The sequence below is a fragment of the Mirounga angustirostris genome, unplaced genomic scaffold, assembly GCF_029215605.1.
Source record: "Mirounga angustirostris isolate CCGP_5_RB_7025 unplaced genomic scaffold, mMirAng1.0.hap1 SCAF_4, whole genome shotgun sequence".
In the NCBI taxonomy this organism is placed as follows: domain Eukaryota; kingdom Metazoa; phylum Chordata; class Mammalia; order Carnivora; family Phocidae; genus Mirounga; species Mirounga angustirostris.
Window position 1 is genome coordinate 112521985 of NW_026991712.1, and position 23614 is coordinate 112545598.

Consider the following 23614-nt stretch of genomic DNA (forward strand, 5'->3'; position numbering starts at 1 on the left):
ATTTAAAGGAAATAATTCTATAGTTATCATTAAAGGTTTAATAAAGTGAATAATTTGTCCCTGTGGGTTAGTAATAAACCTTAAATATTTTAATCCCAATAAAGATACTAATTTATAATCAAATTAACACATTATTAATTTGTAATATTCATGAATGTTATTTCATAGCTTCAACCCACTGAAATTCATCTGAGGACAAGATAAGTAAGATCTAACTGACAAAAGGAATACAGGAAGAGGTTATTCTCATGTAGAAATTCTAAGAAGTTTCAAAGGAAAAGGGCTTTTTGCTTACAGGGTATCTACAAAGAAGATGATCTTTGGAACAGGGGAAAGGACATCTAATTGTAAAAGAGAGTAAGAAACAAGTACAAAAGGCTTTCATTCATCCAAAAGGGGAAAGGATAAACAAAATATCTTAAAGACATACTCGGGAATGTTAACCAAGCAACAGAGAAAGATCTCACAAACAGTATTAAATATAAAAGGCAACTTAAAAAATACAGAGTATGATTTCCCTAAAACTTTAAAACTCACATAACTACTATATATTGTCTTTGGACATACCTACCACTATCCCAACGTTAGCTACTGACACCTTAAGCTCATTATTTTCAAACAGAATACTTTATCTCTACAAACTCCTCCCAACCCAACCCCTAACCACTTCTCTTTTATTGCCTATTTCTGTTAATTGTGCATTTTGCCTGTCATTTAGTCAAAAGTTATCCACACGTCACACCTCAGTTTTGTCATTAATGCCACCCCTACCAATCATTCACTAAAGGGTAAGAAGAATGAGAAAGGAGAAGGGACATAACTATATTTGTAATCTTGGATCCAGCCATACTGAAATATAAATGTGATCTCTGAATTCCCAATTAAAGAACCCAAAAGTCCTTTTATTTTTTTTTTAAAGATTTATTACTTTATTTTGGGGGGGAAGCTGGCGAGTGGGGGGGAGGGGCAGAGGAAGAGAATCTTCAAGCAGACTCCGCACTGAGCATGGAGCCAGGGGTCTGGGGCTTGATCCCTGGACCCCAAGATCATGACCTGAGCCTTGAGCGAAACCAAGAGTCTGACACTTAACCAACTGAGCCACCCAGGCACCCCCAAAATCCTTTTATTTTTAAAATTTAAGTTAGAATTCTATGTGTTACAGGAAGGATGCTAATTAATATAATAAACCAACTTGCTATGAAGACTAAAATATATGGTACATATTTGGTACTCCCCAAACACTGGTTCTCTTCTCTTGTTCTTTCCTCATTATCTCTGTTTCTGCCAACCATCCGTTCTGGTCACTCTATCAACATTTACTGAGAAATGACCAGGTACAAGAGTCTTGCTAGACCTTAATCAAGACAGAATGTGACTGGATATTCTTCCCCAAGGGGAGCAGGGCTATGCTGTTCCTTCTACTCATGACGCCCTTCTTCCTTTTTCCCATGGGCCATTATTCCACACACTACCCATGCTTCAAGTGCCAAGTCTTATACTAAAAGCAATTCTTACAGTAACTCTAGATCTGTTTCTTTCTCTTAATTTTCACGAGAGTAAGAATACAGTTTGTAACCCACAGTTCACAGGTTATGTTATACTCTTGGAATAGAATTGAAAATTTAGTGAGGGGAGGAGAAGGATTAGAACTCTTTTCTTTCAGAACAACTAGAATTTTAGTGTTTAGAATGGCTATCTTTAAAGCCCAAACGAGGGGCACCTGGGTGGCTCAGTCATTAAGCATCTGCCTTCGGCTCAGGTCATGGTCCCAGGGTCCTGGGATTGAGCCCCGCATAGGGCTCCCTGCTCCGCGGGAAGTCTGCTTCTCCCTCTCCCACTACCCCCTGCTTGTGTTCCCTCTCTCGCTGTGTCTCTGTCAAATAAATAAATAAAATCTTAAAAAAAAAAAAAGCCCAAAGGAATCCAATCTACTGCCAGACTTCTAAAGAATATAATTTAGAATCAGCTATTCATCAATTATTTCACCCCTTTCCCAATTCATTTCACCAACTCCAGCTGCATACCTAAACCAAATACATTTATTCAAATATAATTATATAGCACTTACTCTTCTTTCATCAACTGATTTTGCAGCGAGAATCATTCCTTCCAAACATTTTGAAATGATAGGAATAACTTTGCGTTCTGAGTCTGCAAATCCTCTGTAACACTCACTGAGTTTAATAGTCCTTCGTTCATCCATTTCTTGTAGTTGCTAACAATCAGAAATTTTTAAAAAAAGGGAATACTGAATTTTCTTTTCATGCTGAAGCAAACCCCACCTCCAAATTAAGGATTCTACAGAAATAGTTACACTGTTGTTAATATCTTTTCAGTGCTACAGACTTACAATACTTAAAACTTGAGACTTGTCATGTAACAAAAGAAAAAAAAATCCAGCCTTTTAGCACATCTTAAAACCAGGTGACACTGGTTTTCAAGTATTCTAAAGGCACCCCCTAACAGGCTACCAGCTCCCTTCCTCTTACCACCTCTACATTTCATTCTTCAGTCAGAGCAGTTGTCTATGTGTCCAGGAAAAGCTGCACTTGAAAAGAGAATTCTGATGCCCCCCCCCCCCCCCCGCCCCTTTTAAAGCAACTGGTCTATAACATATATAAATCTGAGACTTCTAAGCCCTTAAGTTAGTTCAGACTACTTTGGTAAGATCTGGCTGGACTAAGGATCCACAGCTGACTGAATACCAACAGGTACTCAGACCTACCAGTCAATCTACAGCTCAGAGTGACTGTTAAAGTATTGGGGACACAAGACGAAAAACAGGAAGCTATATGGTGAAAATGGTACTACCATTATAATGGAATCCCCACAATTCAAAAATTCACTAACATATGCCACTAAGAATTATGCTGTGACAAGTGAAGCCAATAACTTAACGGCATTTTTGACACTTAATATTTGCCAATACTACTAAGCCTTTCTTCCTCCTAAGCAGCAGCTATACTGCTCAAATCCCCAAACTCCCACAGCCTTCATACCAGTTTTTCCTAATTACTTCCCGAAGCCTGTGGGTTTGACACCCACATTTTCACAAAGGAACTGCTCCCAGCATTACAAAATGGCAAGACTGCTCCACAGCAAGGTCCAAACAAAAGGATCAAGCCCCCAAACACAGAAAGTGGTTCATCTCCAAGTTAAGGTCTCCCCAGAACATGAAGGCTTAGCTGGAGAGCCTAGAAAAGCACCCAGAGTGAGGACTGGCAGGCTAGATACTCTGGATTAAATGACTGGAATATGATACCCACTCTAGGCCACCACCTCAAACTATGCTCCCTTTGTACTGCTAATTTGCTTAAAAAGAAAAAGAAAATATATTTGGGCTCACAACTCTTGCCATATAAGCTCTGCTCTCCCAGATACTACTTTGAACACCGTTTCACCTAAAACCTTTTCTCTAATTTCTTGTCCTTCTAGAACAAGCAGTAACATAACTTAACCATCACGTAAATTCTGTGTTTTTATCTCAGGCTGTTTGGCAACTGTTTATCATCAAGTGATAATAGATGGGATTTGTAAGCAAACTTATAGCCTGAATTACATTTATGATCTGGCAGCTAGGAAGACAAGCAGATAAAAACCGGGCTAGCGAATACATTTCATAAGAGTTATTTCTGCCACGTGGAGTAATGCCAATGATTCTGGTATACTGTCAAAAAGCTACATCCCAATTCTTGTCAAGCAGATTACAATGTACAATTCCACTGAATTCCCCCCTATGGCCTAATGCTCAGTGACATGGTATTAAGCTTTATCTAGAAAATGTCATTGCTTTAGTGGACTGTTTATTACACTAATAATAAATCTATAGGAAAATTTGTGATTTCAAAGTTAGGAAAAATTTACTTTTCAAATCTATAATCATAAAGGAAGTTCGTATCACTAATCCTGATGACTAGTAAATCTAGAAACATGCTGGTTGATTCCTGAAATTTAAGTTTTACATTTAAAAAACAGTTCTTCCAACTCTAAAAGTACATTAATTTCATATACCTAAACTTTACCTTGTAAATCTGAGGAATCACTACGTAGAAATGTTTGTGTTGTTCTCCATTAAAGTTCTGTAACTGTGCCGCATATTCATTTTTATTTTCATCAGCCATATGTGTACGCAGATTCAACTGCTGTTTGGCCTAGAGACAAATTGGTCCAGATCATTACCAACAAAAATAACAACGAAAAAATCATAGCTAATTCGCTTTTCTAAAAGTTACACTAAAACTAGACTTTTTCTAACTATTAATATCATTTAAAATTTAAGGAGATGCTTGCAGATCTTCTGGCCAGAGCACTCACCTTTGCAACATTCTCTTTCTCTTACTGCAATAGTCCTCCCCCTTGCAACAATCTGTTCAAATAAAGTTTCTCCTTACCAAATCCAGATTTTTAAAAATTAAATAAATGACAACATTATGGCTTGACTTGAAATAGGATGCTCTTAATCAGAAGGGAAAAACAGTACAGAAATATTTTAGACAGTTAAAGTTAGTAGTGAAACATTCCTTTAAACATAATCCACTTATATCCAACTAGAACCACAGTGAAATCAAATGATAGAAATGTTAATTTTGGATAAAGTAATACTCAACAATGATTTCCATCTCTATACAAAACCAGAAGTACTTTAAAAAATGTTTATTTAGAATACAGTTCTATTCATCTCAAGGTCTTACAGAAATGCTTTTTGACTGAGTCAGGTTAGCATCATCTACACTGATAAGAATGTTAGAATACAAATTTAATGTAAAATCATTAATTCTAGATTTAATGAAGGAGAATCTAAATAAATTTCTCAGTTGTTCTAAAGTAATAAGAAAAAAACAAAATAAGAACTGAACTCAATTTTTCAGTGTTCCAAGGAATAAATGTTATACGACAGTGCTTTGGAAATTGTAAAGCACATTGTGAATAAACTTCAATGTTTTAATTCCATTTTCTGCAAATGTAGTCTCTAACCTTCTAAAAGGAGGTCCACAAGTTAGTTATTCTGAACTCAAAAACAAACTGACCTATGGAATTACATGGTAGCCAAGATACCAAATAAGCCCACAAAAATGCATTTAATCCACAGTGTACTTGATTACAATACTTAAGTGCCACGGAAACTAAACACCACAGCCCAAAATATTTCTACAGAAAAATACATTTGAAGTTCCAACCTGGGACCTTAAGTACACATTCATTTATTTCTTCCCCCTTTCTCCCTGCTCCCACAAACTATGATGGAATACAGTATTCTAAATTATTCCCTACCCACAATGGTTCTGTCAGGAGAAACCGCTTCTGTTCTAAAGTCACTGGCTGTGATTCCCAAAGCCTAGGGCAAAGGTTCCACAGGGTATGTAGAAGTATAAGGCTAGAAAGCTAATACAATTGAATTCTCCTCTGGCGTACTGTGGGCTTCACACTAACTGCCTTCTCTCTCTTTTTTAACACTGCATTAAAAAATCTTTTAAATGTTTAATTGTGGTAAAATACACAATACACGTAACATAAAACTGACCATCTTAATCATTTCTAAGTCTACAGTTCAGGAGTGTTATGGTATACTCATGCTGTGTGACTGCCTTCCTTTTCTTAAGGAAGATCAGTAACTGGTTTGCTCCCTCTTCACTTTTTTTTTTTTTTTTTTTTAACTTTTATCAGTAGTTGCTCAATTGAAACTATGTTCCCTTCCCTACCTGGTCACTTACAACAGAATGCCTCTACTCTATAGTTCCTAAAGCAAATCCTCAAAGTTTTCCAAATTTTCTAATAAGTAAGGAGACTACAAACAAATGAGCATAAAAAACTATAAACATTAAAATTCTTAAGTTAGGTCAAACTATTAAACATGTTGTATCTGGATTTCAAAATGTCTAATTAGTCTCTAAAGATATCTTTACAGATCAAATGAAAAAATAAGTTAAATGAGAGTCTAGTTAAAGAGTTCCTTAACTTGTCTAGTACATAAATTATATATTCAATCAATGTTTGGTCAAAGGAGTTGGAACCAGTGTCAACCAGCAAGGATGTCTCCCATGTATAAAACAGTGCTGTTTCCAACTGTTGTGGTCCACATTTTTATCAAATAATGATAACACATTATGTGCATGACATGATGCTAGGAAGGAAATGAATATATGGACGATCAAAATCAGGATCCAAAAATCTAAACAGCAGAGTTAAGTCTAGTAACTGACAGAGATGTACATATGCATTTAAAATACCAACAGTACAAGTTCTGAGACACATTTCTCATACCACACCATATGTGAAAAAACATTGGGTTAACCATAAACTCAATGGGAGTCCATCCAAACAATGTAATTGCCCAAAAAGTCGATACACATTTAGGCCATAATTAACATAAATTTGGTGTTCAAAACAAGGGAGGTAATCAAACTCAGGACCGATAAGACCATACCTAGATTAACATCCAATCGGAAGTAACATAATTTATGTGGGACATTGACAAATTAATAGATATCCAAAGGAAAATAGTTACAATGAAAGGTAACTTGAAGCTATTTCCTACATAGAATAAAGAAACACAATGGTTTATCTAAGGGTAGAGAATCTGCTACAAATATCTGAAAAGCTATAATGAGGAAAATAACAGATTTGATACTTTTCTGGTACCTCAAAGAAATTAAAACTAAACAGAGGGATGAGTGAGATCAATATAATAAGGAAATGCTAGAGTTGGGGGGAAAAAAGAAAAAAGAACAAACTGCCTTAAGACTGTGTATTTCTAACGAGATGGAACTTACCATCATTAGAGGTTTAAAGTCATTAAAAATCAGGTAGAAAAAAATAAAAGCCTCACAAGTTATACTAGAAGGCCTTTAAGGTATTTGCAAAATCTGGATTTTATATAATTTTATAGCTTTTAAGTGGTAAAGAAAATGGAATGCAGAAAATAAATTACTCCTCCCTCCCTTTTTACTTTTTTCTTGCTCTAATCCCATAGAGAATTATAAAATCCTAAACTGAAACTATACAAATGGTGGGCCTTTGTATATACAAAAATGTGGAGTAAGGTTCACCTGTATTTCAAAATACCAACATTTCAACTCTATCACTATGTCAAATGTTCTAAGATAAAGAGCATACAGCACGGGAGAAGGAAACCTAAGCAGCAGCAGTTACAGGACTGATCCTACTAATAGTTATGTTACAGAATACCTGACGCAGATCAGTTAGTGACAAGAGAGTTCAGCTTCCCAAAATGAATGAATGAATGAAACAAATACATAAACAACTAACATCACATACCTCTGACACTCTTATCTTGTTTTGCCTTGTGTCAAGTTGGGAAGCACACTACCCAACTCCCATTTGCACACACCATCAACTTACCTCAGACTTTCTATTCTGTTTTGGAATAGGATAGAAACTTATTCTCAATAACAACCATGTCTTTCCTATGCATTCTGAATGCAGTTAAGACATTACAATAAAGTGACACATATTAACTACTTTCTCAGACTAACTTGTGATTTGAAGTACACAAATATTTGTATATTTTAGATTCAGACATAGTTTTTCTCTTGGGGAAACTACCAATACAAATATTGTAACTACCCTCCATATGCAAGTAATGATATTTTGATATCAAAGTCAGTTTGGATTATTTCTTACCTTTTCAACGTCTGCCTTGGTTGCATTAGTATCATTATCCAATCTTTCATAACTCTGTTGTGCCTTTTCTGCCTCTTTACATTCTCTTTCAAATTTCTTTTTACTCTGTTTAAAAAATTAAAATATCACACTGAGAAATAAAATTAATTTATCTCATTAAAAAATAAATTTAAAATGCTGCCACTGTATATTATATAGAATTACACACTAAAAATTTTTCTAAATTAGAAAAGAAATGTTAGTATTATAATCAATCCATGTGACTTAAATATCAGACATTATAGACTGTCAAGGAAAAAAAAACATTGGCATGACTGAGTTAATATTTATAATATACCTCATCGTTTGCCAATAAGAAAAAAAATCACAGTTTTTGGTAATTTTTTATTATAAGCTCACCTTCAGCAGGACTTTTTTGGTTTGTTTGGTGTTTTGTGTTTGGTTTTGTAGGTCTGTTTGGCTGGTTGGTTTTGGTGTTTGCTTGTTTCATTTTTTTGTGGTGGAATGTGGAAATGTGCCTCCAAAGTGGCTTCATATTGTTTCTTCCAGGAATCTCAGGAATACCGTTAGCCCAGAACCAGGCCTTTAAAATTTTTACTTAATTCAAATTACTATGACTTTGTAAAAGCTATTCACAACAGAGCCATGTGATATGTACCATATTTCCTCCCAGGCATACTTCTTTTTTTTAATTCCTGGACTTAATTTCTTTTTTTACCTTTGCTTAGTTTTCAATGTATTTTTTTTCTAATTCCACCCTAGTGTGCACAGTTCTTTAAAAATCTCTCCTCAGTTAATTCAAACATATTCAGAATTCTATCCATTTTATTTTCTTAATGAAATCTCTTCCAAAGGCTTTGACCTATTGAAATTTGGACTGCTTATACAAACTAGACCTATTGCATAGCTGCTTCCTTAAAAATTCCCTTCACCATCATTGCAAAGATTCCTTTCACCTCCCCTTTGATTTGAAATTCATATTTCCCAGTTCCACACCTTCCCCTTTCTTGGTTCATTTCCTTATTTTGCTAGAACACATTTAGCAATAGCTTCCTCAAAGATTTGCGGGAGATAACTTCTCACATCTCCATGGCTGAAAATACCTCTACCATCACTTTTAATTGATAAAATTTGGCTGGGTATGATGCTGTCGGAAACTGTCTTCCTTCAGAAATGTAAAAGTACTAACTAATCCACTATCTTCTGGCTTCCAGATCCCATTCTGATTCCTGATCCTTTGCATAAAACATGTTTGTTTTGTTTTCCTCTCTGGAGACTGGTAAGGATATTCTCTCTCCCCTAACTTTTCTGAAATTTCATGAAGATATGTCTTGCTGTGAGTCCACTGTGCTGAGCACCTAGAAAATCCTTTCCATCTAGAAACTCATGTCTTTCTGTTCTGGGAAAATTTTCTTGAATTACTTTTGTCTGTCCATTTTCAATGTTTTCTCTGTTTAGAATGCTTATTATTTTGAAAATGAACCTATAGGATGAACCCTCTACTTTTCTTGTATTTTCAATTTCTATCATTCTGCTCTACTTTTAGAGATTTCTTCAATTTTATTTTTTCCAAGTGAGTTTTTAATTTCTGCTATCCTAAAGTTCTTTGTGTGTTCCTTTGACAGCATCTTATTCCTATTTCACAGATGTAGTATCTTCTCTATTCCCTTTCAGTATTAATAGCGTTGCAAATGTTTTGCTTGTTTTTGCTATTTTCTATTTCCTTTCACAGTCACTGTTTCTTCAAGGCTGCTACCCACCTCCCACCCCCATATTAGTTTTGGTCTTTAGTATTTACATTAGTTGTTTTCTCTAAATGTCTGAGGATCCTTGCCTATCTGTTCTTATTTTAAAAGCCAACTGAAAGTTCCACAGGTGGGGCTTGAGGATTATTGTCTCTTCCTCTAGGGTAATATGGCCAGGTAGTTTCCTTGGAGAAACCCCACTATTGTTATCTGTAAGTCTTTTCTCTCAAGCTAGTTAGATTTCCCAGAGGAGACTCCTCAATTTCTTACCTGGAAAAACATATCCCTTGCTACCTGTATTCTGAGAATCGCTCAGAAGAAAGCAGAGGATGTCAACATTTTCTATGTACCTAACCCCCTTATTAGAACAAGTTAGATGTCAATTTCTTATCTTGGGGATTACAAAATGATAAATGGGACAAATTTGGGTTCCAAACCTCTTAACTACCAGGTCAAGGTTTAAATTTTTCACAAGATACCTCTCCTCCTTTGACCTTCAGATAGAGACAAGTTTCTTTGCTGTCTTCCTTGACCAGTGGGCAGAGTTCTTATAGTCCATCTTTTACTAGAGGGTTAGTCCTTTGAAGATTCAAAACTTTACACAGGGGTATCAGTGCCAACTCTCTACAACATACAGAGCTAAAACATCATCTCTGTCCCTGTATATTAAAAGTTAAGCCCTTAGCAAGGTCCAATAAACTACCACACTCCAACACCTCTGCCTTCATTCTTCAAATGCCACTGTATCAGCTCATATACCTATTGCTCTGGCTTCCAGTTTACCCTTAGTTTCTAGCAGTTACAGATCTCCCCTTCTCTCAGCTCTAAGAACTTAAAAAATACAATAAAAAACAGTTTAGCTATTATATCTAAGTATTTGTAGCCAAGAGGTTTCTGAGTTAGCTCAAACTGTCATATAGCTAGAACCAGACATACCTCCCCCACCCCTTCTTAGAAGAGCCCACCTCCCAGTGTAAGGTTGGAATTAGCTGATACTTGCTTTACCAGCCTCCCCACAGCGGGAGCATGGTCAAGTAATCTAATCCTGTCAAAGGCACCCATTAGGAAGTCTGCTGGGGATTTTCTGAGAGTTTTCCCTCCCTGATAAAAAGGAACAGTTAGAAGAGAGATGCCCTCTTTTTCCTGCTTCCGCATGCAGCTGAATGAGGATGTGGTGCTTGGCAGCTTAAGTTGACTGTTGACCATAAGGGTTGGGACAAGCCTGAGGAAAAAAGCCAACATGGTCAAGACATAAAAAGTGGACAGAGAAAGCAGAAGCAGCTTGAGTGACATCACTGAGCTACTGACCAACTCTGAAATTGCTCCATTTCTGAGCTCTGTTCTTATAAATCTGCATGCTCTGTTACCTGAGCTGCCTGACAGACCTAGCATCTTTGATACTTTAGTCTTGGTAATCTCTCACCATTCCTTCAAAATTTTCATTATCCTGGGGTTAATAACTGTCTTTTTAAACTATTTTCCTCAATTTTCAATACTCGGTCACTAATTCAGCCTGTCTCTCCCACTTCTTTAAATCTCCTCTCAATTATTTAAAAAATGTTAGGAATTTTGCAATTTCATTTTCTTGATTAAACAGGAAGATACAGAACTAAGAAATGGGATCCTGCACATATTTCTACATATTCCACAAAAATTGTATTTGTCTGTCTCCCTCACTAGACGGCAGGCTCCACAAAAACAAGGACTATGTCACTATTCACTTTTTTCCCCCCACTGTTCACTTTTGTACCAGGACTCAGTACATGTCAAGGATGCCTTCAATAAATATGAGTTGAGCTGAACTCATCTTTAAAGGTATTGTTAGACTTAAAGAAATCACTCCCACATTTTTTTTCAATGCTTCTTTCTTATGACCCCTCTAACTTTTGCTTAGTAACTGCCAACTGTTCTAAAGGCAAGTCAGCACATATTAACAGGAATAATTTGTGCCAACCCAAGTTTTTAAAGGGACCAATGACTCACAAGTGTAGGAGTCTGTTATTATGAGTAAATGAAAACACACATATATACACATTCATTAGGTGACAGATACTAAGAATGCTAGTTAAGGTAATTCAAAATTTAATAAATGTAAACACTCCTAAAAGTCCTGTTAAAACCAATTAGAATGAAAATGAAAACGAAAATGAAAGGGACTATTAATATAACTAAGAATTCTCAATCAGCACTAGTGCCTAGAATCTTCTATCAATGACATTTATATAGCAGGACTTTACTCTTAGAATATGTGATTTTAAGCTCTGATGTGATTTTAAAAAAAAGAAGAAAAGGCCAAAAACACATATATACATGAGGTTTTTCTAATCTCAAACTTAAAAGTCCTTTTCCTAAACTAAATTAACACAAGCTAAATTAATTTAACATGGAAAAACATCCTTTTGCATAATTTTCAAGGAATACAGTGTCCATAATAAAAATATGCAAGTAAAAGAGTAAAGAATAAGCTGCTTACTAACCTGAGAGTTCAGAAAGAATATATTTTTTTTAAGATTTTATTTATGTATTAGAGAGAGCCTGTGAAGTAGGGAAGGGCAGAGGGGGAGGGAGAGGGAGAAAGAATCTGAAGCAAATTCTGCACTCAGTGGGGAGCCCAACGCACCTGAGCTGAAACTAAGAGTCGGACACTCAACCAACTGAGCCACCCAAGTGCCCCCAGAAGGAATCTTAATCTTATACTACAGAACATCTGGTAGAGAATTTTAAGGAAAGCAGACAATATTCCATGTAGACATCTTGTTTTTCAAATGACTGTATGCCAGAATATTTAAGAGAAAGCACATTAGCAAGCACCCTTGAAGTCTGGGGTTTTTTTAAAGATTTTTTTATTTGAGAGAGAGAGAGAGCGGGGGAGTATAGGGAGAGGGAGAGAAATTCTCAAGCAGGGTCCCCACTCAGCTCGATCCCAGGACCCTGAGGATCACAACTTGAGCTGAAATTAAGAGTCAGCCACTCAACCGAGTCACCCAGGCGCCCCTACCCTTGGAAAGTTTTTATAGTAAATAATTATTATACTTTTATGATTTTACCTATAAATACTATCAAGTATTTTCTTTCCTACAATTTGAATGGTCTATGACCAGGAGCCCAGTACTAGGAATATTTACATTATTACAGAATCACTGAACTGGAAGAAACATTTCATATAATCTTGTCCACTGTCTTCATTTTTCATATGCTAAAGATGAAATCAAGAGAAATCACAAAAGGCAGAACTAGAATCTAGGTCCCCTCAATCTCTGTCAAATGGTCTTCTGAGATGCATCACTATTTTTTTTTAAAGATTTTATTTATTTATTTGACAGAGAGAGAGATAGCGAGAGAGGGAACACAAGCAGGGGGAATGGGAGAGGGAGAAGCAGGCTTCCTGCCGAGCAGGGAGCCCGATGTGGGGCTCGATCCCAGGACCCTGGAATCATGACCCGAGCCGAAGGCAGATGCCTAACCGACTGAGCCACCCAGGCACTATTAATACTCTCATTACCCCTACCCTCTATCAATATTTTATAGTAACTATTGCAAAAATCAAAAAGTATACTCCTAAACTTTTAGAGTTATCTGAAGATTACGGAGTTGGTACAAGTATAAAGCCATATAGGAAAAAAAAAAAAAGAAAAATGATAAAATGATCTCATATTCTTTACACCAATGTCAAATATGAATAAATACATCGAGAAATATTAAACTCAAAAGATGTGAAGCATAGGAGAATTTGGGACTAAACTAGTCTATAAAACTTTATAAGCATGAAAACACTATAACTCACGTTATCCATCTGTTTCCAGCACATATCAAGGTACTGTTGAGCTTTCCGTCCCTCTTGAAGATGCTGAAGATCATAACCAAAAAACAAATAAAACAAACAAAAAATTAGATTTAAATACTAAAAGTCTAAAAACCCCAAAAAACCTTTATTTTTCACTTTATTTTTTCAACGTACTAATTATATAACTTTATCAAGACTTAGAAAGAGACTATTAGTAAAGCAAAACTCTCTAAAATGCATTTAATAAGTATTATCTGAATACTTTAAGTATATCCTTTAAGACAGATATAATCTCTAGAAAAATACATGATTTGTCTTGAATAGGGGTTGACAAATGTCTTCTATAAAGGGTCAGATATAAATATCTTAAGTTTTGCAAGCCATGTGGTCTTGGTTACAAATATTCAACTTTGCTGATAGAATACAAAAGCAGCCACAGGAAATACATAGTAAGTGTGGGTCTGTTTCAATAAAACTTCAATTACAGTCACTGAAATGTGAATTTCAAACAATTTTCACATGCCATGAAATAGTCTGATTTTCAACTATCCAAAATATACAAACCATTCTTAGCTCATGGGAACTAAGAAAAACAGGCAGTAAGCTAGATTTGGCCCATGGGCTATAGGTTACCAAAATCTTGGTCTTAAATCCAAAAGGATCACAAATTAGCAAGAGTAGCTTAAGATAATTTTAGCTAAAAGAAATTAAAATAGTATATCAGTTTATACTGAACATTACTTTAAAAAGCAAAGTAATTACGTGAAAATATTTCATATACTATATAGCTGGATGAGAACAATAATTACCATTTTTCTTTCAGTTTTCAGATCATGAGCATATCTCATTAATTCACCATAAACTCTGTGCGCCATTTCTTCTGCTACTACTTCTCGCTGTCCTGCATAGTCATTTAACTCGTTAAGGATGTTAAAAAAGGCTATACACGAGGTAAACCTGACAAAAACACATTAAAAAATGGTGAAATTTGTGTTTTTCTTTACAAATATTCTCTGTGAGGTATGGATTGAGCCTGACACTTGACAAATTTTAACATACTCAACCTAACTCTCCACTAGTAGCTCCAAATTAACTTTGTATGAAAAGAATACCGCATTTAACTCAAGTTGTGTATGTCTGGATATCTTCAAGTAGTCTTAATTTATAAATAAAGGGATATATGGGGTCAAAAAATAGTAAGAATACTACCTGCAGGCTCTTTTGGCATACTGGAATCTCTTAAGTAGCCAATTGACTGGCCTGAGCTGGGGAATGAGCTTGGATTCCTAGGACTGGCAGCTGAACCTGTTGCAGAGATGATGTGCTTGCTCTCGAGGACAGAACCTGCCAATCATACCACTCAAATGCATTTCGATGGCTGATCTATAGAACAATTTTGCTATCAGCTCTGGACACAGCTGCTTGTATGCCTGCCCACATCCTGAATGGAAGTAAAGTGCCATTATGGTTGGCACCAAAGAGGGGTAAAATGGGGCAATAAGGGTAAAAAAATGCATGTGGAGGGAAGCAGAGAACCAAAGAGAATCGCTATATTAACATGTATAGATCTACTCTAAATACACTGCCCGAACACTCTTTCAGTAGAAAGCAAGTAACTCAGTACTCCATTAACACTAAACCTAAGAATCCTAAAACTAACAATTATATACAAAGTTGTTCTAAGGCTAGTCTCTTTGTTTCTGTATTTTAGAGCCATCCACATATCCCTGCTTAAGATTACCAAAAAGCTCATAAGCAATTCCTAAACTTTTATTCAGAGCTCCAAGGTTACTGAAAACCTCATTCCTTTTTGATATCCCTTTAAGCTAACCAGCCAAACTGTTTTAATACCTGTAAGAGTAAAAACAAGAATCTAACAAGCTAACAACTACAAAATAAAGTAAGGGGAAAATACCCTTTTCTTCTGAAGACTAAATCACTCAAGTAAATTTAGTCCCAGTCCACATTTTACTTGGAAACCCATACTTGCAACTATTTCAGAAAACTGAGCCCACTGAAACATTCATTATTAGAATAGTCCCTTGTTCAAACACCCGTGATTTTTTAAATTAAAACTTAAAAAAAATCATTAAAAGAGCTAACAGCATATTTATTTTACTAAATAACAAAAATATGTTTTTTTTATTTCAGTATGCAATAATAAACAGGTATATAATTTACCTTGGTTCTTCATCTTTGGAGGAACGTTTGGGACAGTACTTCTTGACCAGATTTCTACAGGAAGAAACCAAGTTTTTTAATGTATAAAAAATACTACTGTTGAAACATATTCTAAAAGTTGCCAATTTCATGATATCAAGAATTTAATGACATAAAACAGGACAGCAACATAATCCTCTACTACCATTAACATCACATGATCCTTACATTTTGTTCTTGAAATACTGATACCTGTAAAAAGAAATGTTATTTTTGTGTGTGTGTGAGTGTAATCATAATAATTTGGATAATTATGCTATCAAACAAGAGAGGTAAGAAGAAACAAAGTACAAAGAATAGAAGAAACAAATTTCAGTATATGAAACTCAGTGACAGCAAAAAGATGTATTTCAAAGAAATATCATCACTATTTTGTTTTGCAAATCAGGAATTTTAATATGAACTAAGTAAGGTAACATGTAAACAAGATACTGACTCACTAACAGGATAAAAGAACAGTATCCTCCATAACTCTGCTTTTATATGACCCTTAACATTCTCTTTTTTAGGCAAATTAATTATATTTATACTTGTAACTTTCTGTGCCTGCATCTGTGTTCATTCTACACAGTCTCAGCCTAAAATGCTACCTCATCTCACCTTTGCAAACTCAGAGGAGACTAGAACATGGACTCTGAAGTCAGACTGGACTACCTGGGTTTGAATCCTAACTGTTTTGTGTGACACCTATGTGTCCTTGGGTAATTTACTTGCCTAGTTTCCTATCAATGGCGGTAACAGTACCTACACCCTACAGGGTAATGAAAATTAAAGTGGACAATATTTGTAAAGCATTTACCAGTGCTTTGTACAGTTCTCAAAATATGGTCAATGGACAAGTAAAGGTCCACACTCTTTGTTGCCAATCCACAAAAAGCTAAGTACAGAACTTGAGAGTAATTTTGTCTGTTGAATCTAGTAATAAAAAAATTGGTGCCTATATTTTATGTCTCCTTTTACGTCATTTTTCTAGCTAAAATTTTACTGTATTTTACAAAAGCATTAATACACAATGGGTTGGAAATTTAAAAAAAAACTAGTCCATCAACACAAATAGAGATACACTGTTTTAACCTGTAGGCATTTATAAAATAAATGGCCCTCTGGTCTTTCAAATAAATATATATATATATTTTTAAAGATTTTATTTATTTGACAGAGAGAGATACAGCAAGAGAGGGAACACAAGCAGGGGGAGTGGGAGAGGGAGAAGCAGGCTTCCCACCGAGCAGAGAGCCCGATGCGGGGCTCGATCCCAGGACCCCGGGATCATGACCCGAGCCGAAGGCAGACGCTTAAACGTCCGACTCTTTTTCAAATAAATATTTCAAAAGAATCACTGTCTTAATTATTCTCAAATCATCATTGATTCATTCCATTCAATTCAGCTTATTCATTCTATAATTACCTACTATACGCTAGGCACTGGGCAAGCTACTGGGAACATTAGAAATGAGAGAGTACCCATGCTCAAGAGATTTATACTCTACTGAAAGGAGATAAGCATATACCAACAATTACAATATTACAATTACATAATAAATGCTATGATAAAAGTATACAAAGGGTGCTATGACAGACAAGAGAAGGAGGTCTTAACACCCTGAACAATGGGGGAAAAGAACAGGCAAGACACTGAGAAGGGTTAATATTTACCAAATTAATAAAAAAAACTCATAGTCGGGGCACCTGGGTGGTTCAGTCAGTAAAGCATCCAACTCTTGATTTCGGCTCAGGTCATGATCTCAGGGTCATGAGACTGAGCCCCGAGTCAGGCTCTATGCTCAACAGAGTCGGCTTGAGATTCTTGCTCTCCCTCTCCTTCTGCCCCTCCCCCTGCTTGCTCTAAAATAAATAAATAAATAAATAAATAAATAAATAAATAAATAAATAAATAAAATCTCTTAAAAAAAAAAAAACCTCACAGTCATCACTGGTTGTAAAGTAAGGTACAGAATGAAAGCCTTAGGCCTTACATATATATACCTGTTTACTGAAAGTTTTACTAGAAAGGAGGGGAAGATGGAGAAGAAAGATCCTGAGCTTCTCTCTTCCCACAACACTCAAGGCTATAACTATATACAGTGCAACTCACTCTGGGAATGACCTCAAGACTAGCAGAACACCTATTCTACAACTAAAGATATACAGAAAAAGCCATGTCAAAAAGGATATTAGGGGCAGATACACAGTCAGGAACCAAAACCCCATCATGGCAACCCACAAGCGGTAGAAATATCACAGGTGCAGAAGTCCTCCCTGAGGAGCAAATGGATGAAGCCCCACATAAAATACCCTCCCACTCTGGGGATCTGCATAGGAAAACAAGACCCTATAACATCTGGCTTTGGAAATCAGCAGGACTTAACTACGGGAGAGTGAGAAGTCTATAGGAAACCAAGACTCTTCAAAGAGTCTGTATCACTGGGAGATATAGCACAGAGACAGAAGTTTAAAAAGTGCCCGGGCCACATGTAAAGGATTTCATTTACTGACTAATTTTAGGATGTGTGTACAGGGGCAGGGATTCATAGGAACTTTCTCCAGGAATGGAAGTGCTGGCAGGTACCATTTTTCTTGTACTCCTTCAGCCTACTTGGTCCTAAGCTGGCAGGCACCAGTTCTGAAACTCTCCATCTGCTTTGGTAGCTGTGCTCACCCAGCCCTGTGTTCCCTTGCAGACCTACCACATTCAACCTAACCGCTCTGGCAGGTAGCCCTCCAAAGCAGTTCCCACTCACCACACCTGGCAGGCAGCCTCAGTTAGAACCAGCATCCCCCAAAGCAACTACCACCTCACCACACCCAGTGGGCAACCCTAGCCAGAAGAGTACCTCTCCAAAGCAACTCCTGTCCTGGGAAGGGTTTGGAGCCCAGCCACCCAGCCTTCCACCCCTCAGCATGCCTGCAACAGTCAGAGCTGGGCCTGGCAGCCAGCTATCGCAGGAGCTAACCCTGCCTACCAGGACACTCACAGCAGGCCAGCGAGGCCAAGCAGGCCTCTCAGCCAGCAGTGCTGCAGCCCAGTCACAACAGGAGGCTGCACAAAACCCACACGGGGAATATTCCTGGAGTGCATGGTGCTGGTGAGCAGGGGGAACTGGCACTACTGTGTCCCACAGAACACTTTCCACTTAAGACCACTGCTTTCAAGACCAGGAGCCATAGCTGACATACCTCACATATGGAAACAAACACAGAGAGAGAGACAAAAACAAGGAAATAGAGGAATATGATCCAAATGAAAGAACAATACAAAATCTCAGAAAAAGGACTAAATGGAACAGAAATAGGCAATCTACTGGATAAAGAATTCAAAATAATGGTCATAAAGAAGCTCACTAGACTTGAGAGAAGAGTAGATGAACTCAGAATCTGAACAGTTAGAAAATATAAAAAAAAGAACCAATCAGAGTTGAAAAATACAAAAAATGAAATGAAAAATACACTAGAGGAAGCAGAAGAATAAATCAGCAATCCAGAAGATAGAATAGTGGAAATCAAGCTGAAAAGCAAAAAGAATTCTTAAAAGAATAGACTGGGGCACGTGGGTGGCTCAGTCGGTTAGGGGCCCTACTCCTGGTTTCAGCTCAGGTGATGATCTCAGGGTCCTGGGATCAAGCCTCGCATCAGGCTCCACACTTAGTGGGGAGTTTGTTTGAGATTTTCTTCCTCTCCCTTGGCCCCTCTCCCTCTCTCAAATAAATAAATAAATAAATAAATAAATAAATGAATAAATAAATAAATAAATATTTAAATAAATAAAAATAAAAGAATAGGTTAAGTGACCTCTGGGCAACATCAAGCATACCAACATTTGCATTTTCAGGGTCCCAGATGGAAAAGAGAAAGAGAGGGAAAAAAATTATCTGAAGAAATAACAGCTGAAAAATTCCCTAACTTGAGGAATGAAATAGATATCCAGGTCAAGGAAGGAAAGAAAGCCCCAAAGGAGATAAACCCAAAGAACTCCACACCAAAGCACATAATAATTAAAATATCAAAAATTAAAGAGCGAATCTTAAAGCAGCAAGACAAAAAAGTAAATGTTACAAGGGAACAACCACCTAAGTCTATTGTTTGATTTTTCAGCAGAAACTCTGCAGCCCACAGCACGATATATTCAAAGTGCCAAAAGGTAAAAACCCTATAACCAAGAATACTCTACTCAGCAAGGTATCATTCAGAATTGAAGTAGAGATAGTTTCCCAGACAAACAAAAGTTAAAGGACTTCATCACCACTAAACTGACTTTACAAGAAGTGTTGAAGGGACTTCTTAAAGTAGAAAAGGCCACAACTAGAAGAAAATTATGAAAGAAAATATTTCGGGGCGCCTGGGTGGCTCAGTCGTTAGGTGTCTGCCTTCAGCTCAGGTCATCATCCCAGGGTCCTGGGATCGAGCCCTGCATCAGGCTCCCTGCTCAGCGGGAAACCTGCTTCTCCCTCTCCCTTTCCCCTGCTTGTGTTCCCTCTCTCGCTGTGTCTCTCTCTGTCAATTAAATAAATAAAATCTTCAAAAAAAAAAAAAAAGAAAGAAAGAAAAAAAAAAATTTCACCGGTAAAAGCAAATATACGGTAAAAGTGGTAGATCATTCATAAAAGTACTATGATGGTTAAAAGACGAAAGCAGTAAAATCAATTTTATCTACAGTAATTAAAGGGTATACAAAATAAAAAGATGTAAAATATATATGTCAAATACATAAAATAAAGGAAGGGGAAGAAATGTAGTGCTTTTAGAATGTGTTCAAACTTAAGTGACCATCAATTTAAAAGAGACTGCTATATACATAGCATGCTATATATGAACCTCATGGTAACCACAAACTCAAAGCCAGTAACACATACACAAAAAATAAAGAGAAAAGAATCCAGCAGAACACTAAAAAAAAAAAAAAAAAAAAAAAAGTCATCAAATCACAAGGGAAAAAAGCAAGAAAAAAAGAACCAAGAACGACAAAAACAACCAGAAAACTATTAAAACAGCAATCAGTATATACATATCAATAACTATCTTACATGTAAATAAACTAAATGTTCCAATCAAAAGACATAAGGTGACTGAATAGATAAAAAAAACAAGACCAATTTATATGCTGCCTTCAAGAGGCTCACTTCAGACCTAAAGATACAGACTGAAAGTAAAGGGATGGAAAAAGATATTCCAGGCAAATGGAAACAAACAAGAAAAGCTGAGGTAGCAATACTTATATCAGACAAAATAGCCTTTAAAACAAAGACTGTAACAAGAGACAAAGATGCCCATTACATAATGATAAAGAGATTAATCCAACAAGAGAATATAACAACTATAAATATTTATGCACCCAACACAGCAAGCACCTAAATATGTAAGTCAAACATTAATAGACATAAAGAGAGAAATCGACAGTAATAGAGTAAATAGTAGAGGACTGTAGCACCACACTTACATCAACAGATACCCCATGTATACACAAAATTTGTAAGGAAACATTGGGTTTGAACACATCAGAGCAGATGCACTTAACAGATACATACAGCATACCACCTAAAAAGAACAGAATACATTCTTTTCAAGTACACATGAAACATTCTCCAGGATAGATCACATTTAGGGCCACACAAGTCTCAATAAATTTAAAAACACTGACATCGTATCAAGCATCTTTTCTGACCACAACAGTATGAAACTAAAAATCAATCACAAGAAAAAAACTGGAAAAAACAAAAACACGTGGAGGCTAAACAATATGCAACTAAATAACCAATGGGTCAACAAAGAAATCAAAGAGAAAATAATAAAATACCTTGAGACAAATGAAAATGTAAACTCATCACTGAAAATCTTTGGGACACAGCAAAGGCAGTTCTTTAAGAGGAAAGTTTATAGTGGTATAAGAAAAATCTCAAATACTCTAACCTTACATCTAAAGGAACTAGAAAAAGAACAAAACCCAAAGCTAACAGAAGGAAGGAAATAATAAAGATCACAGCAGAAATAAATGAAATAGAGACTAAAAAAAAAAAAAGAAAATATCAGTGAAACTAATAGTTCTTCAAAAAAAAATAAACAATTAATAAACCTTTAGCCAGACTCATCAAGAAAAAAAAAGAAAGGACTCAAATAAAATCAGAAATGAAAGAGGAGAGGAATTACAACCAACACCACAGAAATACAAAGGATTATGAGGCTACTATGAAAAAGTATACACCAACAAACTGGACAATGAAGAAGTAATGGACAAGTTCCCAGAAAAATACAATCTTTCAAGAATGAATCAGGAAGAAAGAAAATTTGAACACACTAATTACTAGTAATTTAACTGATCCAGTAACAACAATAAAAAAAAACTCACAACAAAAAAAGTACATGACCAAATGGCTTCACAGGTGAATTCTACCAAACATTTAAAGAAGAATTAATACCCATCCTTCTCAAACTATTCCAAAAAATTAGAGAAAGAAAAATAAAGGCTTCCATATTCATTCTATGTAGCCATCATTATCCTGATACCAAAGACACTACAAAAAAAGAAAATTAGCAGCCAATATCCCTGATGAACATAATGCAAAATCCTCAATAAAATATGAATAAACTACATTCAACAATAAATTTTAAAAAATCATTCAACACAATTAAGTGGGATTTATAGCAGGGATACAAGAATGGCTCAAATCCATAAATCAATAAAAGTGATATATCACATTAACAAAACGAAGGATAAAAATCATATGATAATCTCAAGAGATGTAGAAAAAGAATTCAACATCCATTCATGATAAAAACTCTCAACAAAGTAGATATACAGGGAACATAACTCAACATAATAAAGTCCATATAAGATAAGCCCACAGCTAACACCATCCTCAATGGTGAAAAGCAGCTTTTCCTCTAAGATCAAGAACAAGACAAGGATGACCACTCTTGCCACTTTTATTCAACATTTATACTAGAAGTTCTAGCCAGAGTAATAAGACAAGAAAATGAAATAAAAAGCATCCATATTTGTAAGGAATAAGTAAAACTGTCACTATTGACAGATGACACAATACCATATATAGTAAGGTCCTAAAGATTCTACCAAAAACTATAAATGAGCTAAGAATAAATGAATTCAGTAAAGCTGCAGGATACAAAATTAGCATATTGTTGTGTTTCTATAAACTAATAACAAAGTAGCATGAAGAGAAATTAATCCTATTTACAACTGCATCAAAAGGAATAAAATATCTAGAAATAAAGGTAACCAAAGAGGTGAAAGACCTACTCTGAAAATTATAAAAAGATGATGAAAGAAATTAAAGATGACACAAATAAATGGAAAGCTATTTCATGCTCGTGGATTGGAAGAATTAATATTGTTAAAAGGGCCATACTACCCAAAGCAATCTACCACATTCAGTGCAATCCCTATCAAAATACTAATTTTTCGGGGCGCCTGGGTGGCTCAGTCATTAAGCATCTGCCTTCGGCTCAGGTCATGATCCCAGGGTCCTGGGATCGGCCCCGCATCGGGCTCCCTGCTCCGCGGGGCACCTGCTTCTCCCTCTCCCACTCTCCCTGCTTGTGTTTCCTCTCTCACTGTGTCTCTCTCTGTCAAATAAATAAATAAAATCTTTAAAAAAAAGAAAAATACTAATTTTTCACAGAACTAAACAAATAATCCTAAAATTTGTATGGAACCAAAAAAGACCCTGAATAGCCAAAGCAAACTTGAAAAAACAAAGCTGGAGGTATCAGAATCCCAGATTTCAAGATATACCATAAAGCTATAGTGCTCAAAACACCCAGATACCATAGAGCCATGGATACATGGATCAAGAGAATAAAGAGCCCAGAAATAGACCTATGTTTACATGGTTAATTAATCCTTGACAAAGAAGGCAAGAATAAACAATGAGGAAAAGCCAGTCTCTTCAATAAATGTTGCTGAGAAAAATGGACAGCTATGTGCAAAAGAATGAAACTGGACCACTTATTTGCACCATACACAAAAATAAACTTAAAATGGATTAAAGAGGGCGCCTGGGTGGCTCAGTTGGTTAAGCGACTGCCTTCGGCTCAGGTCATGATCCTGGAGTCCCAGGATCGAGTCCCACATCGGGCTCCCTGCTCAGCGGGGAGTCTGCTTCTCCCTCTGGCCCTCCCCCTCTCATGTGCTCTCTCTCTCTCTTTCAAATAAATAAATAAAATCTAAAAAAAAAAAAAAATGGATTAAAGACCTGAAACCACTCCTAAA

At 36.1% G+C, this 23614-nt stretch overlaps 1 protein-coding gene across 3 annotated transcripts in view; it reads right to left on the reverse strand.

Annotated features, from left to right (window-relative positions):
- Positions 1 to 23614, reverse strand: part of FNBP1L (formin binding protein 1 like) — a 103170-nt gene that overhangs the window by 19685 nt on the left and 59871 nt on the right. For all 3 annotated transcript variants that reach the window (XM_045897170.3, XM_045897168.3, XM_045897169.3), the window contains exons 3-8: positions 15352 to 15405; positions 13980 to 14127; positions 13171 to 13233; positions 7642 to 7746; positions 4023 to 4151; positions 2069 to 2215 (exon numbers count right to left, since the gene is read on the reverse strand). In XM_045897170.3, the coding sequence (XP_045753126.1) occupies positions 2069 to 2215; positions 4023 to 4151; positions 7642 to 7746; positions 13171 to 13233; positions 13980 to 14127; positions 15352 to 15405 (646 nt within the window). The remainder of the gene's footprint in view (positions 1 to 2068; positions 2216 to 4022; positions 4152 to 7641; positions 7747 to 13170; positions 13234 to 13979; positions 14128 to 15351; positions 15406 to 23614) is intronic.